The sequence below is a fragment of the Neoarius graeffei genome, chromosome 24 (genome assembly GCF_027579695.1).
Source record: "Neoarius graeffei isolate fNeoGra1 chromosome 24, fNeoGra1.pri, whole genome shotgun sequence".
Taxonomy (NCBI): Eukaryota; Metazoa; Chordata; class Actinopteri; order Siluriformes; family Ariidae; genus Neoarius; species Neoarius graeffei.
This window is the reverse complement of record NC_083592.1, coordinates 36,259,354-36,280,288: the sequence shown is the minus strand read 5'-3', so window position 1 is coordinate 36,280,288 and position 20,935 is coordinate 36,259,354. Positions and strand designations below refer to the sequence as shown.

Genomic DNA, 20,935 nt, shown 5'->3' with positions numbered 1-20,935 from the left:
CAGTAATGGAGACGTGATAGTAGTCCACCCTCCCGCTCTCTCCATTCAGTCAGCGAACGTCACACAGGAAGTGAACCCCAGCGGGTCATAGAAACTTGCGCAGGAGAAGAATGGCTTTTTTATTTGTAGGCTACGGAAACTTTGAGGAACGAAATAAAAACCGGTATTAACCGGTTACCATTATTTTTAATAAGCGTTTCTGTTCCGGAACATAAAAAATAATAAAGTTTCTGGTTTCGTTTCTGTTCCATGTGAAATAGAAAAAGTTCCCGGTTTTCGTTTTCGTTCCTTGAACCGGTTCAAAGCCCTGATTTTAACCCTTTGATGCAAAACATATGCGCACCCCTTCTAATGCACAACATGGGTCGAAAATGACCCGCATTCATTTTCCAGGTTATTTCATGCTGACTGAGTTTTTCTTTGCTCTATCTTTTGAAAACAATTTATTTTATGATTGAATATTCCAAGTATTCTTTAAATATCTTGTTTTTAATTACCACAAATCATTAATTTAATTTTTTCTTTCCTACTTTATGAACAAGAATACTTTTTATATTACTACACATGGGTCATCCAAGTGTGATTTAAAATTAAATGTCTTAATACTATAATAATAATTTGTTTCAAGTAATTACTTTAGCAGTGAATGGGGCCAATTATTTATTTATTAACGATGCAGTTAGCTAAGCCAACTACAATAAAATTAGCTAACTAAAGTAGAATATGTCAACAGCTAGGTAGCTAATAGTAATTACTTGTAACTTTCTGACGAGTAATCTACTCACTCTCAAGGTAACCTAAACATAATCAATTTTTTTCTAAGGTAATGTTAGAACAATTGAAAAACATTACTTACATGTATTAGATGGGCAAAGGGCGCTGTGCTGAGCTGTGAAATGTCTGACACAAGCACAATTCACAGTTCCCACCAAACGCTGGAGTAAATGCATGCGGGTCGGTTCTGACCCATGTGTGTAAACTTGATGTAGAATTACAAAAGTTGTGCTTGTTCATAACTTAAGAAAGGAAAAATAAAAATGATGATTTGTGCTAAACAAAAACAAGATATTTACTGCGTATTTGGAAAAGTAAATGACAAAATGAATTTATTTCAAAAGTATATCATAGAAACACTCAGCCATACATGAAATAACCTGGAAAATGAATGCAGGTCGTTTTTGACCCATGTTGTGCATTAGAAGGGTAGTGATACAAAAAGGGATTTTATTCAAAAAGTAAGAAAGGAAAAAATAAAATAAGGATGTATGATGATCAAAAACAAGTTAATTGAGGAATACCTTGAATACTGAATGATGGAATTAATTTATTGCAAAGATATAGAAGATAAAAACTCAGCCGGGTCACTTTTGACCCATGTTTTGCATCAAAGGGTTAAATAAAGGACAAAAGAAAAAAAATTGCTACGTGGATTGTTCTGAGCCATTCGGACCTGTTGGCCAAAATCTTTAGTCAGCTGTGAGTCAAAACTACAGTCAGAGTGAATACTGCCATGAACAAGGATTCATGTTGCTTTTCTACACAGATTGCATGACTCTTGCCCAAGACTCTGTCCAAAGCCTCTGTTCCAGGAACCTGTCAAATTGCATTAGGATTATAGTGCTGGTCATTAATTGCCCTGGAAAGATCCCACAGGCATTATGTCCTGATGTTCTTCTTGATAATTTTAAATCACAGAAATCTGAGCATTGTCACAAAATGCTCGACTCCTGCAGTGCCACAGGTTATCCACTGCATAAATACCGTATAAGACTGAGGTCATTGCAAATACATTATAGGTGGTTTTTTTTGTTTTTTTTAAATCTAACAGAGCGAATCTCTATAGGTACCAAACTTCCTTTTTTGTTTAATTCCGTTAAGGATGTCACGGTACACAGACAGTAAAATGTGAAAAGAAGAGATGGTAAATTTGTTTTTTTTAATAAATTATTTTTCAAATCTAAAAGCTTTAAAACTTTAAAGTGTAACTTCACCTCCAGCTCTGAGCTTATCTCCACCCATTGCATAATTTAGAAAAAATGCTAAAAAAAATGGACAAGGGGCGGAGAGGGTGTGTGTGGAGGAGCTGAGGTGGGAAGACTGGGGTGTAAACTCCTGTGAATGATGAGTCTCTATCAGCGTATGTTTCAAGATGAGTGTGGTTTCACATTAGCTTTTTATACAGATATTCCACATTATCGGCATAAAGAAGACACCTCAATATTCCAGCTTTGGTTGTTTAATACACCAAATCAAATGAAGCCGTTATGAAGCCATGCCAATGTGTGTTTTTTACATTATGAGCCGGGGTTCTGTAACTAGAGGAGTTGCATGTCACAACATCGGTGTCTAGGGTGATGTATCTACATGTTGAAATATGAAGATCCCAATCATACAGGCGCTGCTTTAAAAACAGTGTTGGGGGAACTGAGTGTTGAGGTGCTTTTATTAGCTGTTACACTTACAGTATACCACTCTTCATACACAAGCAAAGTTGATGAGTAGCATATGCAACATGTCATCACTTCCCTGAGGCCTGTAATTTTCATCATAGGTATACCTCAACTATGAGAGACAGAATGGGGGGAAAGAATCCAGGAAATCACACTGTCTGATTTTTAAAGAATTTATTTGCAAATTATGGTGGAAAATAAGTATTTGGTTAATAACAAAAGTTCATCTCAAGACTTTGTTATATACCCTTTGTTGGCAATGACAGAGGTCAAACATTTTCTGTAAGTCTTCACAAGGCTTTCACACACTGTTGCTGGTATTTTGGCCCATTCCTCCATGCAGATCTCCTCTAGAGCAGTGATGTTTTGGGGCTGTCGCTGGGCAACACGGACTTTCAATCCCCTCCAAAGATTTTCTATGGGGTTGAGATCTGGAGACTGGCTAGGCCACTCCAGGACCTTGAAATGCTTCTTACGAAGCCACTCCTTCGTTGCCCGGGCAGTGTGTTTGGGATCATTGTCATGCTGAAAGACCCAGCCACGTTTCATCTTCAATGCCCTTGCTGATGGAAGGAGGTTTTCACTCAAAATCTCACGATATATGACCCCATTCATTCTTTCCATTACACGGATCAGTCGTCCTGGTCCCTTTGCAGAAAAACAGCCCCAAAGCATGATGTTTCCACCCCCATGCTTCACAGTAGGTATGGTGTTCTTTGGATGCAACTCAGCATTCTTTCTCCTCCAAACATGACAAGTTGAGTTTTTACCAAAAAGTTCTATTTTGGTTTCGTCTGACCATATGACATTCTCCCAATCCTCTTCTGGATCATCCAAATGCTCTCTAGCAAACTTCAGACGGGCCTGGACATGTACTGGCTTAAGCAGGGGGACATGTCTGGCACTGCAGGATTTGAGTCCCTGGCGGCGTAGTGTGTTACTGATGGTAGCCTTTGTTACTTTGGTCCCAGCTCACTGCAGGTCATTCACTAGGTCCTCCCGTGTGGTTCTGGGATTTTTGCTCACCGTTCTTGTGATCATTTTGACCCCATGAGGTAAGATCTTGCGTGGAGCCCCAGATCGAGGGAGATTATCAGTGGTCTTGTATGTCTTCCATTTTCTAATAATTGCTCCCACAGTTGATTTCTTCACACCAAGCTGCTTACCTATTGCAGATTCAGTCTTCCCAGCCTGGTGCAGGTCTACAATTTTGTTTCTGGTGTCCTTTGACAGCTCTTTGGTCTGGGCCATAGTGGAGTTTGGAGTGTGACTGTTTGAGGTTGTGGACAGGTGTCTTTTACACTGATAACGAGTTCAAACAGGTGCCATTAATCCAGGTAACGAGTGGAGGACAGAGGAGCCTCTTAAAGAAGTTGTTACAGGTCTGTGAGAGCCAGAAATCTTGCTTGTTTGTAGGTGACCAAATACTTATTTTACCGAGGAATTTACCAATTAATTCATTAAAAATCCGACAATGTGATTTCCTGGATTCTTTACCCCCTTTCTGTCTCTCATAGTTGAAGTGTACCTATGATGAAAATTACAGGCCTCTCTCATCTTTTTAAGTGGGAGAACTTGCACAATTGGTCTCATCTCATCTCATTATCTGTAGCCGCTTTATCCTGTTCTACAGGGTCGCAGGCAAGCTGGAGCCTATCCCAGCTGACTACGGGCAAAAGGCGGGGTACACCCTGAACAAGTCGCCAGGTCATCACAGGGCTGACACATAGACACAGACAACCATTCACACCTACGGTCAATTTAGAGTCACCAGCTAACCTAACCTGCATGTCTTTGGACTGTGGGGGAAACCGGAGCACCTGGAAGAAACCCATGCAGACACGGGGAGAACATGCAAACTCTGCACAGAAAGGCCCTCGCCGACCACAGGGCTCGAACCCAAACCTTCTTGCTGTGAGGCAACAGCGCTAACCACTACACCACCGTACCGTGCCGCTCCTGCACTAAATACTTTTTTGCTATATATATATATATAAAATGTGTCTTTAGCCAAGCCGGCTTTTCAGGGAAAATGGCACAGAAAACTACACTCGCAAACGGAGAGGAGAGAGAGAGAGAATCTGAGTAAAAGGTAAGGAGTAAGAGAGGAGTGGAGAGTCTCATGTAAGCAACATGTTTGTGCGATCAGATCAGAAATATGTTGAGGAGAAAGTGAAGAGAAGTCTGAAGCGATTTGAGGCAGAAAGGCAAGCGGACCTTAGATGCCGTAGACAGAGACATTTAAATTCGTGCTGGTCTCAAAAAGAAGAATGCCAGTGTCAAAAATGTCACACCCCTGTCCCACTGTGCCAGCTGTCCCTTTTACACAGACATTGAATCCGGCTCGGTTACTATTGATCGTTCCTGCTCAGAGGCGGAACAACACACACTCCCCGTTCCACATTCTGACGTTTTATACAGAACGAGAGGCAGGATAAAGCTGTAAGATTCCTGCCTTGAATAAGCTGTGTAAAGGGCCTACAGACTCTCACTCAAGGGTGGGGTTCTGGGGCAGGTGCCCAGTTCTGCCTAGAAGCTGTTAGCATTCTTTTTTTTTTTACATATAAATTTCATGATGTAGAGAAGTATCAAACAGTTGATTCTACATCAGCATTGCAAGGTTCAGGATGATTTTAACCAGTCATAAGTCCTTCCCGTGCCAGGACCTGGTCTTCCCAGACAGTCTCCCGTCCCAGTTCTAACCAGGCCCTGGAGGGGCATAGGGTGGTGCTGATCTCCATTTCCATAGCCTTTGGCCTCTTGCCTAGGGTTACAGTGGGGGTCTAGTCCTCTGGTAATAACGAAAGTTTGACTCCCCACTCACATCTGTATTGCAGCGTGCCTTGCCAGATGGTCTTTTGCATGACCCGATGATGGTCTTTGGTATGACCCAACCACGAGTAGAACTCGCGAGCTTCTGATCGACAGGCAGACATGCTAACCACTAGGCCAGCTCGCAGTAGATGGCATTTTAAGCCATTTTCAACCCATAAAATGCCGATTTTGTTAATATAACTATAACACCAGCACTGATGTTTCATCATAGTACAGTCATATAATTTACTTTACAACTAATAAAACATATTTAAGTGTGCTGAACTGCTTTACCTCCTATTCTAGTGATATAATATTATCCTTTGCAAAAGTCATAAGTATAATGGGATATGACAAAATCAAAGACATTGTTAAATGATTTTTTTTGTTCCACCTCCATGTTCCACACTCTTTTGCTTAATTTTTGTGACATATATGGCAGCGTGTAGCTTGTCAGCTGACAGGCACACACTCTTTCCCACACCTTTTCCCCTCCCGCTTTACTGAGGAGACTTTGTACCTGCTGTCTTAAGTAAATAATGCATGTTTACCCATGTGTGCTTTGTAGATAAGTCCTTTGGGAGAACTTTTTTCCCATTAACTGTCAGTGCTGTATGACGTTAAAAATCTGTGGAGTTTGGTCTGCTCGTGGTCGTGATGTTAAGCGAGAATGCTTGCTGTGCAGATCACTTTGAATCCCCAAGATACGTTTCTTTGAGTCATAGCCTTTACTTTACTCCTCCAGTCAGAGCTTTCACCTTTTCAAATCAGTGAAATTTTAGCCATAAAACTACCTGCAATCTCAGTCTCCGTCCTAAACTCAGTGGGCTGTAAAAGTGATTTTAATAATGTCAAATTAGACTTATTTCCAAAGTCCTTATGCAATTTAGTGGACAAGGTTTAGCCCACAGGATATGCATATTTACTAATACAATACTATGATTCTGCCATACAGCTCAGGTTTCATATATATATATATATATATATATATATATATATATATATATATATATATATATATATATATATATATATATACCACACACCATAAACATAGTGACAGGGAGAGGGTCTGTCTCTGCCCTTCCTTCCTCTGATACATATAATGCTTTGCTTTTTTTTTTTGGCAATCTGGTAGTGGTTAGAATGGTGTTAGATTAAATATAAGCCTTTCCTCAGTAATAAATGTTCAATATCATTTGTATTTGTACATTCTATAATAAAAATAAGTCAGTAATAAATGACGGTTATGCGTGCACTTCCAGATTGCAGTTTCAAGTTTCAGAAGTACTTTCCAAAATAGTAACTATTTTTAGGAAGTAGAAATGAGATATAAACTAATTTTTTTTTTAATAAAAAACACACAGACCAACTGAAATACAAACTTTGATACAACTACATATATATTTTTAATCCTGTTAAATCAGTGCAAAATGTTATACCAATATAGTAAGATTATCTATTTAATCTGTACTGTATTGCAGTCAGGGCAGTAGTTATGTTCATCTTGTGAACCGAAACATTATATTTGATATGGAGTGTCCCTTATGCCTAGGTTTTGATCACTAACAGTTATCAAGAACGGCGATGATTGACTTCAAAAAAATCCCTTAAAAGGACTTTATTTTATGAGCTGAAAGCAGTTTTACTTGAGTCTTTACTCCATAAGCATTTTTGTCATGGTTACTCATAAACGTCAGATACTCTCTGTCTGTCAGAAAATGCAGGTGATAGACGGATGTAATCGCTGGAAGAGTTTTATTTCAAAACATGCTGGCAAACAGATCCAAATCAGTGCTCAAAAATCAGAGTCAAGAAACAGGCAATGGTCAAGCGAGAAACAGACGGAGACAAGGAAAAAAAATCCAAAACAGAGTCAGAAACCAAAATATTAACACAGTGCTACAAAAAGCTTGGTAATGCATGACACAAGGAATAGCATGTATACAGTGGATATAAAAAGTGTACACACCTTGTTAAAATGATAGGTTTTTCTGATGTAAAAAAAAAAGAGACCACAATAAGTTATTTCAAAACTTTTCCCACCTTTAATGTGACCTATAAACTGTACAATTCAATTGAAAAACAAGCAAATCCGTTGGGGGAAAACATAAAAAAAAATGTACAATAAGCTGGTTGCATAAGTGTGCACACCCTTAAACTAATACTTTGTCGAAGCACCTTTTGATTTAATTACAGCATTCAGTCTTTTTGGGTCAGAGTCTATCATCCTGCCACATCTAGACTTGGCAATATTTGCCCACTCTTCCTTGTAAAAGCGCTCCAAATCTGTCAGATTGCGAGGGTGTCTCTTGTGCACAGCCCTCTTCAGGTCACCCCACAGATTTTCAATTGGATTTAGGTCTGGGCTCTGGCTGGGCTGTTCCAAAACTTACATTTTCTTCTGGTGAAGCCATTCTTTTGTTGATTTCGATGTATGCTTGGGGTCATTGTCATGCTGAAAGGTGAAATTCTTGTTCATCTTCAGCTTTCTAGCAGACACCTGAAGGTTTTGGGCCAAAATTGACTGGTATTTAGAACTGTTCATAAGTCCCTCCACCTTGACTAAAGCCCCTGTTCCAGCTGAAGAAAAACAACCCCAAAACATGATGCTGCCACCACCATGCTTCACCGTGGGGATGGGGTTCTTTTGGTGATGCGCAGTGTTGTTTTTGCACCAGACATACCTTTTGGAATTGTGGCCAAAAAGTTCAACCTTGGTTTCATCAGACCATAACACATTTTCCCACATGCTTTTGGGACAGTGGATGTATTTTTGTTGCAAAATTTCACCAGGCCTGGATGTTTTTCTTTGACCCTACCTCATAGTCCAGACATATGGAGAATACAGGAGATTGTTGTCACATGTAGTACACAACCAGTAGTTGTCAGAAATTCCTGCAGCTCCTTCAGTGTTGCTGTAGGCCTCTTGGCAGCCTCCCTGACCAGTTTGCGTCTTGTCTTTTCATCAATTTTGGAGGGATGTCCAGTTCTCTGTAATGTCACTGCTGTCCCATATTTTCTCCACTTCTTGATGACGGTCTTCACTGTGCTCCATGGTATATCTAATGCCGTGGACATTTTTTTGTACCCGTCTCCTGACTGATACCTTTCAACAATGAGATCCCTTTGATGCTTTGTAAGCTCTCTGTGAACCCTGGCTTTTGCTGGAGGATGCAACTGAGTAAATGTCTGAACTTTATTTGGGGTTAATCAGAGTCATTTTAATTGATGGCAGGTGTGAACCCAAAAAGACTGAATGCTGTAATTCAATCAAAAGGTGCTTCAACAAAGTATTAGTTTAAGGGTGTGCATACTTATGCAACCAGCTTATTGTATGTTTTTTATTTTTTATATTTTTCCCCCGGGTTGGCACGGTAGTGTAGTGGTTAGCACTGTTGCCTCACAACAAGAAGGTCCTGGGTTTGAGCCCAGCGACCAGTGAGGGCCTTTCTGTGTGGAGTTTGCATGCTGTCCATGTGGGTTTCCTCCGGGTGCTCCGGTTTCCCCCACAGTCCAAAGGCATGCGGGTTAGGATAATTGGTGGCTCTAAATTGACCGTGAGTGTGAATAGTTGTCTATGTGTCAGCCCTGTGATGACCTGGCGACTTGTCCAGGGTGTACCCTGCCTCTCGCCCATAGTCAGCTGGGATAGGCTCCAGCTTGCTTGCGACCCTGTAGGACAGGATAAGCGGCTACAGATAATGGATGGATGTTTTTCCCCCTCACAAATTTGTTTGTTTTTCAATTGAATTGTACAGGTTAAAGGTCACATTAAAGGTGGAAAAAGTTTTGAAATGATCATGGTCTCGTTTTTTTTTTAACATCAGAAAAAACTATCATTTTAACGGGGTGTGTACACTTTTTATATCCACTGTATGTGTTCTCTGGAACCTGAAATATATCTAAACAAATTGTCTTTCAGCAACTAGAGACCTGTAGCACTGTCATCCTCAAGAAATATCAAAGAAGTTCATTTAAGGAGCATTTAACCAAATTAAAATGTCCTGTTTTTTTTCCTGCATAACAGCAAGAGAACAATTCTATTTTTGTCTCATTGTGTTTTCATGTTGGTGTTGGAAGTTTTGCAATCAAGTCAGACAAAGCCAAGTTTTGAAGCTGAAAACAAAGTGTTGTTGTAAGACCCCCACTTGGAAAAAAAAAAAAAAACCCTCACTGACAGAGCGTCTATGCACGCTGTTTGAGATCCATACATTTTTCTGTTTTTATCGATCCTAATGTGATCCCTTGGTGTTGCAATACCGGTATACAGCTTGAAACCGGTGACCTAGTTTCATGCTCTCTGATACACTTGGAAGCGAAATTAAAAGCAAAAAAAAAAAAAAAAACCCACCAAAAAAAACAATTACTGGAATTGTCTGTCAGATTTTTAGCTGAAATCCTCAGTTAACCTCATCAGACTATCATTCTAGATAAGAGACATTAGACTGGTACAACTAGAGACTGTCTGATCAGTTTGTGTTGACAGAGAGTGAAGCTTGTGGGAGGAGGCAGCAGAACTGCTGATGGGTGACGGGCCAGCATGTTGTCTCAGCCATTGTTGATCCATCTGTGTTGTTTTTAATTAAACTGCCCTGAAAGCCGTATAGCACACCTCGTAAGATGTAAAGAGTAATCCAAACATGTGTGTGCATACATGAACTACAGTTTCAAAAGCTAAATAACAACATGTGCATGATCAGTGTTCAATAAAACACAAATGCACAAAGTTAAGAACTGAAGGTGGGATAGTAGTAGTAGTAGTAAGGCAATATCTACAGCATATATAGCATACATTCCAGTTCTTGAAACTTATGAACCTCAGGATCTGACGCAATCAACAGAGAAGCAAAATGGGTTGCAACATACAGTAAGACGATGCTTTATTTAAGTTATTTGCAACTCAGCCTGTTGCATCTAATAGGCTTTAATGCACGTCCTTAAAAATCCTTACAAATCATTAATACAAGTTCGACAAACAGCATGTCGGTGCTTTGCATTTCAGCTCCTAGATCAGCTCATTTCATATGCAGCTTGGCTCTTTGTAACGCAATATAACCTTTTGGAGGGATACCAAACTTTTCCACTCAGGTTAATTGTGCATAGTTTTTTTTTTTCTCTCTCTCCATTTTAAGCAAGTATCATCCTTGTCTACAGATAATAGCGAACCAGAGATGCCAGGAATGGTATTTTCCATGTTTTTGGAAAAAACGAGAACACTGAGTTAGAGTAATAAGACAGCTCTCTCATGCCTGGGACATTGCCATTCTCCCTACACAGGCATGGCACAAACTGTACCAGTGTAGGTGCCATGACAATGGAGTCTTGTTTTTAGCAGGTCAGGGTCACTTGTTCAGTAGGTCATGGACCAGTGATTGCCACATAGAAGGGAAACTGCACTGGCCTGCATTATTTTAACAAGTTGGTGATCTGTGTGACGTACTGTACACTCTTAGGATGGTTTTTTTTTTTTTTCTGATAGTATGATCCGCTTTCTTTTTACATTTTGTGTTACGAACACTAATACTAGAATAGTTCTGTTATTCTGCTTGAACTTGCTGCTTACCAATATAAAAACCTGCACAAGCAGGATTACAAAAGAATAGCTCCATACATATCAAAACAGAAAGCCCTTCCTGTTTGGGCCACACCCACTTCAGGTTTAGATCCAAATATAAGTACAGATGCAAATATCTGGAGCCTAAAACAGATCAAGCTGGAGATAGTCGCATTGTGTTATACCTCTAGCGCATGCACTAAACACAAAGACGCGATGTTTCCTCTGCTCCTCAATTCATTGCCAAACTAGTGTGTCAGGAAGGAAAGGTAATCACTATGATTTTAGCAGAAAAATGGAAAGCTCATTCAAAGCAGACCTCTACTAGTTAGATTATCACAGTCTACCACTGAAGCTTCTCCTTGACTGTTAACCGGACACTCTGTAAACGTTAACGTTGACTAGCTTTTCTGAGCACTGAGATCCTCAATTTGTATATCGCGTATGGCATCATAGCCTGAGCTCAGGCACAGTCCAAGGTTTCATTTGTTTACCGTACAAGGTTCCAGTGTGTGAGGAAGCAAGCCATTATCGCATAAACAGGCTGCACTTGGTTTTACTACAGAACTGAAACCCTATTGTGTGTGTATTGAGGGGAAGATCGTGCAGGTATATATATAGCTCATTTCAAATAAACTCATCACTGATAGCCCAGTAGAATGTTGTCTGATTGTTAGTGCTGGGGCCGGAGACATGCTTTGGCATTATACCAACATCATTTACCATCGTCAGCCTAGTATTAGTTGACTATGAATATTTTATAAGTAGACCTCACTTGTAAGTCTGGACGAGCTGATTGCTCCTGTGAGTTTAAAGTTTAATTTGTACTAAAAGCCTCAGAGACCATTTCTACCTAATGCTACTACTAAAGGAATGTAAGATACGTTTTTATGACTTCAGACTCCTGACAATATAGTTAGAGCCTTGGTCTGAGATCATGTGAAAATTGTTTCTTTTCAGGTGGATGGAGGCCTGTCTAGAGGAGGAACTTCCTTCCACCACAGAGCTCGAGGAGGGCTTGAGGAATGGCGTCTACCTTGGCAAACTCGCAAAATTCTTTGCTCCCAAATTGGTTTCTGACAAGAAGATCTACGACAGAGACCAGGCTCGTTACAAGGTATGCGGCGTGAATTAAGATTTAACTGGAGGATTGTAAATCAGTGAATTAATATACTATTCACCAAGCTTAAACACATTGAGAAACTCTAAACACAAATGTCCCAGTCCCACTGCTTTTCTGTGAAGCCTTGTACATTATCTTTGATGCATCACAGGCTTTCTCACTTCTTCAGTATTCCCATGAATGGAGATAAACTACTGATTTGTATTTACCATAGCAGTTTGATATATTTGATGTTATTGTTCTGAAGAAATAAATAACACAGTTTATTCTATCCACATTCACTGGATATGAGCAATCGTGTACTCTGATTGGTTCCTCTACTACAAGGCTATCAGCTCATATACCATGAGGAGAGAAAAACTAAATTGCGGAGCGCATCAAGTCAGATATATCACTTTGTTGTCTCATCTCATCTCATTATCTCTAGCCGCTTTATCCTTCTACAGGGTCGCAGGCAAGCTGGAGCCTATCCCAGCTGACTACGGGCGAAAGGCGGGGTACACCCTGGACAAGTCGCCAGGTCATCACAGGGCTGACACATAGACACAGACAACCATTCACACTCACATTCACACCTATGGTCAATTTAGAGTCACCAGTCAACCTAACCTGCATGTCTTTGGACTGTGGGGGAAACCGGAGCACCCGGAGGAAACCCACGCGGACACGGGGAGAACATGCAAACTCCACACAGAAAGGCCCTCGCCGGCCACGGGGCTCGAACCCAGGACCTTCTTGCTGTGAGGTGACAGCGCTAACCACTACACCACCGTGCCGCCCTATCACTTTGTTGTATTTAAAATAAACAGAAATAGCGAAAAGAATATCGTTTTTTTCTCCCCCAATATCTTCTTTTCCACACTCCAGCCCAGTCGGTGGCAGTAATGCACCTTTAAGTTGGTTTGCCAACTGCCAAAAAACCCTAGAGAAGAAGAAGAAGAAGAAAATGGCGGAGCGTGTTGCTGAACCAACCGAGGATGAAATAAAAACTCAACTTGAAAACAAAACTCCCCAAAATACGAAAAAGCAACAAAATATGAAATAAAAGTATTTGATGGTAAGAACGTATCTTTTTTTATTTTTCAAGAATTATTATTATCGCATTTTTCACAAATTGCTACTGTCATTTCGCTGGTTTGTTTACATTCTAAATGGAAATGATTTTGGCAGACGTTTTGGATAAAGTTTTTATTTATCGAATTTGCAAAAAAAAATGCTCTGTTTCTCAAAATCCAGTGAATGTGGATATAATAAAATAATTATTCCACTCAGTGTCGTCGTACATGGCTTATAGCCGACACGGCGCTACGCGCCTCCTCGACTGTCAGCTCATGTACGACTCGATTTCATGGAATAACTGTTATATATTCCAGTATAATCCAAATACTTATTTCCACAACATGGCCAAACATTTGTGGACACCTGATCATCGCACCTTGTGTGTTCCTTCTCCAAACCATTGCCACAAAGTTGGAACCACGCATTTGTACAGAACGTCTTGTATGCTGTAAAAGCACAGTTTCCCTTCACTGGAACTAAGCGGCACAAACCTGATCCAGCATGATAATGCCGCTGTGTACAAATCAAGCTCCATGAGGATATGGTTTGCCATGTTTGGTATGGAAGAACTTGAGTGTCCTGCACAGGTTCTTGACCTCAACTTCACTGAACACCTTTGGGATGAACTGGAACGGCAAAAAATAAAAACGCTCGGTTTCTCAAACTCCAATGAATGTGGATATAATAAAACAATTATTCCACTCAATCTCGTCGTACATGGCTTAAAGCCAACTCGGCTCTGCGCGCCTCATCAGCTATCAGCTCATGTACGACTCGATTTTGTGGAATAACTGTTTAATATTCAGCTGTTTCACATGCAATTAAGGAGTGAAAAACTTTGCTCTGGTCTAATTGTGTGTTTTGTGCATTGTGTGTTGTTTTATTTCTTGTGTTACCTAGCACACAGGGCTACACTTCAGACACACAGATAACACAGTTCAGTGGCTCAGAGCTATGGAGTCCATTGGTTTGCCAAAGGTGAGGATTTCTGTGAAGTGCACCCACACACACAAACTCACCCAGGCACGCTGCTTGTAGAAAGTGTTCACACTTTTATTTCTTTGTGTTGACATTACATTGAAGTTTATTGCACTTTTACTTGGTGTGTAAACCAGAACCTTACACTCTATCAGTGTTGTAGCGTGGAATGTTTAGAGTGTCAAAACCATGCATGATTAATGACTAAAACAAAGCCGTGATCCGACATATTCTACAAATATTGCTTATTTGTATGTCTGTGCGAGGCCTTTTATAGAGATAACCTGTACGTCTTTGGGTGACAGGTGGTCCTCAGGTTTGAAAACGCGAGCTGTTTAAGGCCAATTTATGCTGACAACGCAGTCCTCGCAGACGGCGTCGCAGATGGTGTCTGCGTAGCCCTTCCACCTTCGCAGACGCTCTGCGCGCACCTCCCAAAAATTGTGACCACCGCAGAAGCCTCGCAGACAGCGTCGCAGACAAGAGGGCTCTGATTGGTCCACTCTACATCCGCTGTACACGCACTTCCGCTTCCCTACTTTCCCGGTTTGGTTAGTTTTCACTACCGCCATTTTTAAAAACACGAGCGAAGATGGAGCAGCACGAAGAGCGGTTGATCGAGGAAGTGAGGAAGTACGTACATCTATACGACTGCAGTTCTAGTCATTATAAGTAACCGGAGGATAAACACTCCTCTAACCACACCCACCAACTACTCCTAGCGATTTCGCGCCCCCTTGCGTTGTGGCGGTGAATAACATCGCGCACGCCTATTACTCCCCGCTCAACGATAAATTACAACTGTCTGCGAAAAGCTGTCTGCGAAAGCCTTGTCGCAAGAGCATGCAAAGGCCCTTATGGGTTGTTTTACAATCAGGGTACGCAAGCTAAAAATCACATTTAACACTTATTATCTTCAATATCAAAAGGCTTGACTAAATAAACTTGGTTGTTTATTGTAGCCCTGTGATAGCTCTATTTACCAGGCAAAAAAAATAATTTGGTGATAACGTTATTTTTGGTGAATGTATGGCAATATATGTCATATTTAGCAAAATTACTCATGTCATTTAGAAAAAGTGCTTTTTTGACCACAGGTAGCTCCAAAAGAGATGCACTTAAATCATTCTTTATACCATAAAACAAATATTTGATTCCATATCATTGGAAATATAGTTAAGTTTTAATGTTGAATGCCAGTAAGTTTTCAGACTATTTTGATCAAATTAGTATGTACTGTAACTGTGTAAAAAAAAAAAAAGTCCTCTCCGAGACAGCTAATTTTTCAATATTCATCTCATCTCATTATCTGTAGCCGCTTTATCCTTCTACAGGGTCGCAGGCAAGCTGGAGCCTATCCCAGCTGACTACGGGCAAAAGGCGGGGTACACCCTGGACAAGTCGCCAGGTCATCACAGGGCTGACACATAGACACAGACAACCATTCACACTCACACCTACGGTCAATTTAGAGTCACCAGTTAACCTAACCTGCATGTCTTTGGACTGTGGGGGAAACCGGAGCACCCGGAGGAAACCCACGCGGACAACATGCAAACTCCGCACAGAAAGGCCCTCGCCGGCCACGGGGCTTGAACCCAGGACCTTCTTGCTGTGAGGCGACAGCGCTAACCACTACACCACCATGCCGCCCCATTTTTCAATATAAAATAACATATCTAAAATGATTATTTTCATCCTAAAATGTGGTCAAGATATTGGGACATAAATATTAGAGACAACTAACACAAAGCTTACAGCCTTATATTTAAAAGCACTATGGAAGTAGTGGATTCTGGATTGTCAAAAAAAAATGTCCTCTCCGAGAATCACTTCGTTTGTTTCTCCCAGCCCTGCTTAAAGCTACACTTAATCTTGCTATAATACAAACTATTACACATGCCTATCTGTTCTTTAACTTGTCCTTCACTTAAAAACTGGTACAAGAACCAGTTTGAATCAATTTGAATTTTGGACCCCTGTGACACAAACTTCGTACCCTGAGTGTAAAACAATCCTTACCTAATTAGCTTATGTGCATCTGCACCTTGTGCTTAGTTGCAAAGATTGTTTGAGTTTGCAGTACCTGGAAGAAGCGTTCCCTCAAGGGCAGGAACGATGCAGCGAGCTGTAAAGTGAAACCCAGTGTCGTGTGCAAAACTCATACAGGTCTCGAGTCCTCATCGGGGTTTAATAAAAATCTGCTACAGTACAAGTTTTTGTACTAACAATAAACAGCGTGTTCCGTTTTATTCTTTCGGTAAAATTCAGGTATAATTGTGAAATTTCCAAATCAGTCCTCTTCTGAATGATTAACTCAGCCCTATTGTTATGGAGTCCGACAGTGGTTTTACACGTGCTAAATATGTGGTTACTCCACAGTTCTGCTGAAATCTGTTTTTGCAGTTGAACAGTGGAACTGATTACATTTCCACATTGTTATGCACCCTGTGTTGTTCTTTACTTCATCTATGTGGTCAATATCGATGAAAAGGTACCAGAATAAATGAACATACGAAATAAATTTCTTTCTTTCATGAAATGGGCCAAGAAAACTAATACTGCTTTCTCCTTTCAGATATTTTATCCTGAGACAACTGACGTGTATGATCGTAAAAACATGCCCAAAGTGATCTACTGCATTCATGCACTCAGGTACTGGTAAAGGATTTTTTTTTTCTTACCTCTGCAGAAATGACTATGCCTCAAATGTTTTTCCCAAAAACCTTCAGACTTCTTCATATGCCACTTGTGCAATTATATAAATTTATGCTGCATAGTATTCAAACATAACAATAGGATATTAACCTGAAATAACGAAGCATGCAAATGGGAGCTCATGTGGTTTGTGTTATTTAAGCGCTTGCCATGACAACTTCACCCAACATACCAAGCTCACGTCCTTGATGGTTTCAGTGACAAGTGTCCTGTGGTACATCATCTCCAGAGCCCCATTGGTTTACTTCCTGCCTGCTTTTAGTCATTTCCTGTCTCTGTTTCCTGTCAATTCCCGCCATTTTGACAGAGCAGCAGATTTTGTTATCAGGTGGCCTTTAGGCTCTACAGTGCGACGAACTGTCTCCTCAGAACATTTCTTTCTCCGAGTCTACGTTTATGCATGCTAAAATGCAGTTACAATTATTTAAGATGTTTTTTATTTTGTACGGGATTCACAACGTGGATTGTTGTGTATAAGATTCACAATAAACGTTCACTCATAATCAATAGCCGTGATTAAGGAGCATATTTTACGCAGCAGTTTCCACAAAGTTTCGGCCTTTCAAGCAATGCACGTTTTTGTTAATATGACAGCACACGCTGTTCTATCAGGTGCTGAGCCTGACAGGAAACCTGTCTAAAAAGATGGTTTCTGTTTCCTTTCTGCTGCACGTTATATACTAGACCGATAACCCAAAGTCAACAGCGCCCCCCTGTAGCATTTCAGCTTCATACAAAGGCAAGTTCTGAGGATCATCACAAACACGTTAGTTCAAACGGTCGTTCTGTATATATTCTTGTACGTGATTTGTACTAAGGTTGGTAATTTGTTAAATACATGATTGAATAAGACCATTCAATTCTGTACATGCGACTAAATGTTCATAATCAGTCATCTGAATCATCCAATAGCAGAACATCTCATCTCATCTCATTATCTCTAGCCGCTTTATCCTTCTACAGCGTCGCAGGCAAGCTGGAGCCTATCCCAGCTGACTACGGGCGAAAGGCGGGGTACACCCTGGACAAGTCGCCAGGTCATCACAGGGCTGACACATAGACACAGACAACCATTCACACTCACATTCACACCTACGGTCAATTTAGAGTCACCAGTTAACCTAACCTGCATGTCTTTGGACTGTGGGGGAAACCGGAGCACCCGGAGGAAACCCACGCGGACAACATGCAAACTCCACACAGAAAGGCCCTCGCCGGCCCCGGGGCTCGAACCCAGGACCTTCTTGCTGTGAGGCGACAGCGCTAACCACTACACCACCGTGCCACCCCATAGCAGGACATAACAGTGTAAATGAATCTTGAGCAGCCTCTTCCGTTAAGCAGACGCATGAGTGTATTTAGCAAATATGTGTCAAAGTGTTTAACTGAGTGACAACAGGAAGGCCTGACTGGGTGTAGTAATAGTTTAATGGTGTGTTTGAGCTCTTATACTTTCTTTCTCTCCCTTGCGTCACTCTCTTTCTCCCCATCTGAGCCTGTCTGGCTTCCTTCTGCTTCCTCACAGAAGCGCTTCCTTCCTGACCCGAGAGTCAACTCAACTTCTCAGCTGGACGAAGCAGCCTTGAGATCACATGGATCCAGGGAAACCCCCCCCCCAAGTAGAGGAAATAGCCACAGGCATCAAATAACCCAAATCCTCTGCATTGTGTTTAATTGTGCACTGCTTATATGCATGTTTTTTGGTGGTGTTTTCTTCCCACTGGATGCTACGTTCATTGATGCCTGAAAAAAATGAATCTGTAGTTATGGGTGTGGAAAATACAATTCGCTTCCCTTCTTGAAGCTAGTGCAAAGGCTGTAAACAATTCAATTAGTGTGAGCCTCCCAGTCTTGGTTAGTCATTGTAAGCTATTTCTCTTGTGCCAGGGGTTAAACATTTCACCCTTTGCCCCCTCCTGGTGAATAAAACAAAGAAAGAAATCTCCTTTTCTGTGTCTATTGTCTTTAGAGGTCAATGGTGCAGGATGCATGCAAGCTTATCTTGCGCACATACCCAGGCACACGGTACACTAAATGATTTAATGATTCGTGGAATACTTTTCCTTTATCAGCAGGTAGATGAAAGTTTAATGGAGTTTCCAGGCACCTGTAAGAGGCAGACTGCAGGATTTCTTCTTGTCTGTGTTGTAGACATACAAGATCTGAACCTACTGCAGACTGACCTCTTGTGTTAGGAACCATGCCATTACATGTTCACATTTTCTATCATCATATTGTGTTGAGGGCGGCACGGTGGTGTAGTGGTTAGCGCTGTCACCTCACAGCAAGAAAGTCCGGGGTCGAGCCCCGTGGCCGGCGAGGGCCTTTCTGTGCGGAGTTTGCATGTTCTCCCCGTGTCCGCGTGGGTTTCCTCCGGGTGCTCCGGTTTCCCCCACAGTCCAAAGACATGCAGGTTAGGTTAACTGGTGGCTCTAAATTGACCGTAGGTGTGAATGTGAGTGTGAATGGTTGTCTGTGTCTATGTGTCAGCCCTGTGATGACCTGGTGACTTGTCCAGGGTGTACCCCGCCTTTCGCCCGTAGTCAGCTGGGATAGGCTCCAGCTCGCCTGCGACCCTGTAGAACAGGATAAAGCGGCTAGAGATAATGAGATGAGATATATAGACCCTATAATTAAACTCCAGAAAAGAGTTATCAGAATAATAAATGAAGCTTCCTATCGTGAAACCACTAATAAACTATTTATAGAGTCTTGTACCTTAAAATTCTTAGATACTGTATACTTAAAAACATTAGAAATACTATTTCGAGTAAAGAATAAAAGTCTTCCCACCTGTCTTCAAGAAATTTTTAAATTAAGAGAAAAAATTATAATTTAAGAGGGTTGGGTGTCTTTGAAAGAGGTAATGTTAAATATAGATGTGTTTCATTTTTGGGAGTTATATTGTGGAATGGACTTAGTGATGATTTGAAATTGTGTAGATCGCTGTCGAGTTTAAAATAATTAAGGATTACAATGTAAAATGATTGACGTGAAATGATTAAGAAGAATAATTTAGAGTCATTTTTGTTATTTTTTTTCCCTTATATTACTGATATTCTGGGTTATTTTATGGATTGTACAGGATAGGCAAAAATAAACCTTGGCTTCAGCCTATTCCTTTTTTGGTTACAGAGTTTGTTAAATTTTTTTGTGTGAAAATGTTTAGTGTAAGCATGTATAATAATTCTTTGTCAGCTGAGTGCACAAAATTTAAGTTTTGTATTGTAGATTGTAACCAAAATAAACCATTCATTCATTCATTCATTCATTCATGCTAAATTATTCTTTTTTTTAATTTATTACGTTAAAGTTTAAAGCATAAATGGAGTATCATTTCAAACTTTGTTCAAATGCTGTTCATCTCTAAACTTTAATGTGTTGTTGTAGTACAGAGTCTGGTCTTAGAGTTTCTTATATTTGTTTGTAATTGCATAACATTCTTTTTTTTTTTTTCTCAGTTTATATCTCTATAAATTGGGGATTGCACCACAAATCCAAGACTTGTTGGGGAAAGTGGACTTCACAGGTATACACAACAGACTCGTCTTTGAGCCTTGTAAACTCGCACAATTACATCCTGAACAATAAAATTACGCAATAATCTCACGTTATCATTCTGACCCCATTAATACGGAAAATCTTTGTAATGATGCTAAATTTGATTTTTTTTTTTTTTCATTCATCATACAGTCCTTCATCAGTCATGAGTACTCAGGTGTCTAGCAGGCGCGCTTCATAAACAAGACAAAAACATAAAAGCACAGAAGGTGAATTACCTGCCACGCCTGTGAGCAATAATGCCAAGTAATTACTAGCCGTGCTTGGTTTAATTGGAATTTTTATTTTTATTTTTTATCACATACTACTGATATGTTTTCTCCACCCATTGTTTTATTGCTTAATGACCTCATCAGCAGTAGGCCAAGATTAAAATGAACTGAAATGACTTGCTGATGGGAAGGAGACATTTCTTGACACATGACTTGAAATGAGTGTGGCTGCGCACTGTTCATGCGTTTTCTAGGAGAAGCCAGTTTTTAAAAGCGTCACTATTGTTTCTGAGTTCACATGTTTTAAATGAATCAAAATAAATGTTCCTTCTTTCCAGAGGAGGAGATCAGCAACATGAGGAAAGAGTTGGAGAAGTATGGTATCCAGATGCCAGCCTTCAGTAAGATTGGTGGCATCCTAGCAAATGAGCTCTCAGTGGATGAAGCTGCTTGTGAGTAAATA

General features: G+C 40.5%; 1 protein-coding gene across 1 annotated transcript in view; it reads left to right on the top strand.

Moving 5' to 3' along the window:
- iqgap2 (IQ motif containing GTPase activating protein 2) overlaps positions 1-20,935 on the top strand; it is a 103,536-nt gene that overhangs the window by 28,043 nt on the left and 54,558 nt on the right. Inside the window, exons 3-7 of the mRNA XM_060907148.1 lie at positions 11,782-11,938; positions 13,904-13,981; positions 16,560-16,636; positions 20,161-20,228; positions 20,811-20,924. Of these exons, the coding sequence (XP_060763131.1) occupies positions 11,782-11,938; positions 13,904-13,981; positions 16,560-16,636; positions 20,161-20,228; positions 20,811-20,924 (494 nt within the window). The remainder of the gene's footprint in view (positions 1-11,781; positions 11,939-13,903; positions 13,982-16,559; positions 16,637-20,160; positions 20,229-20,810; positions 20,925-20,935) is intronic.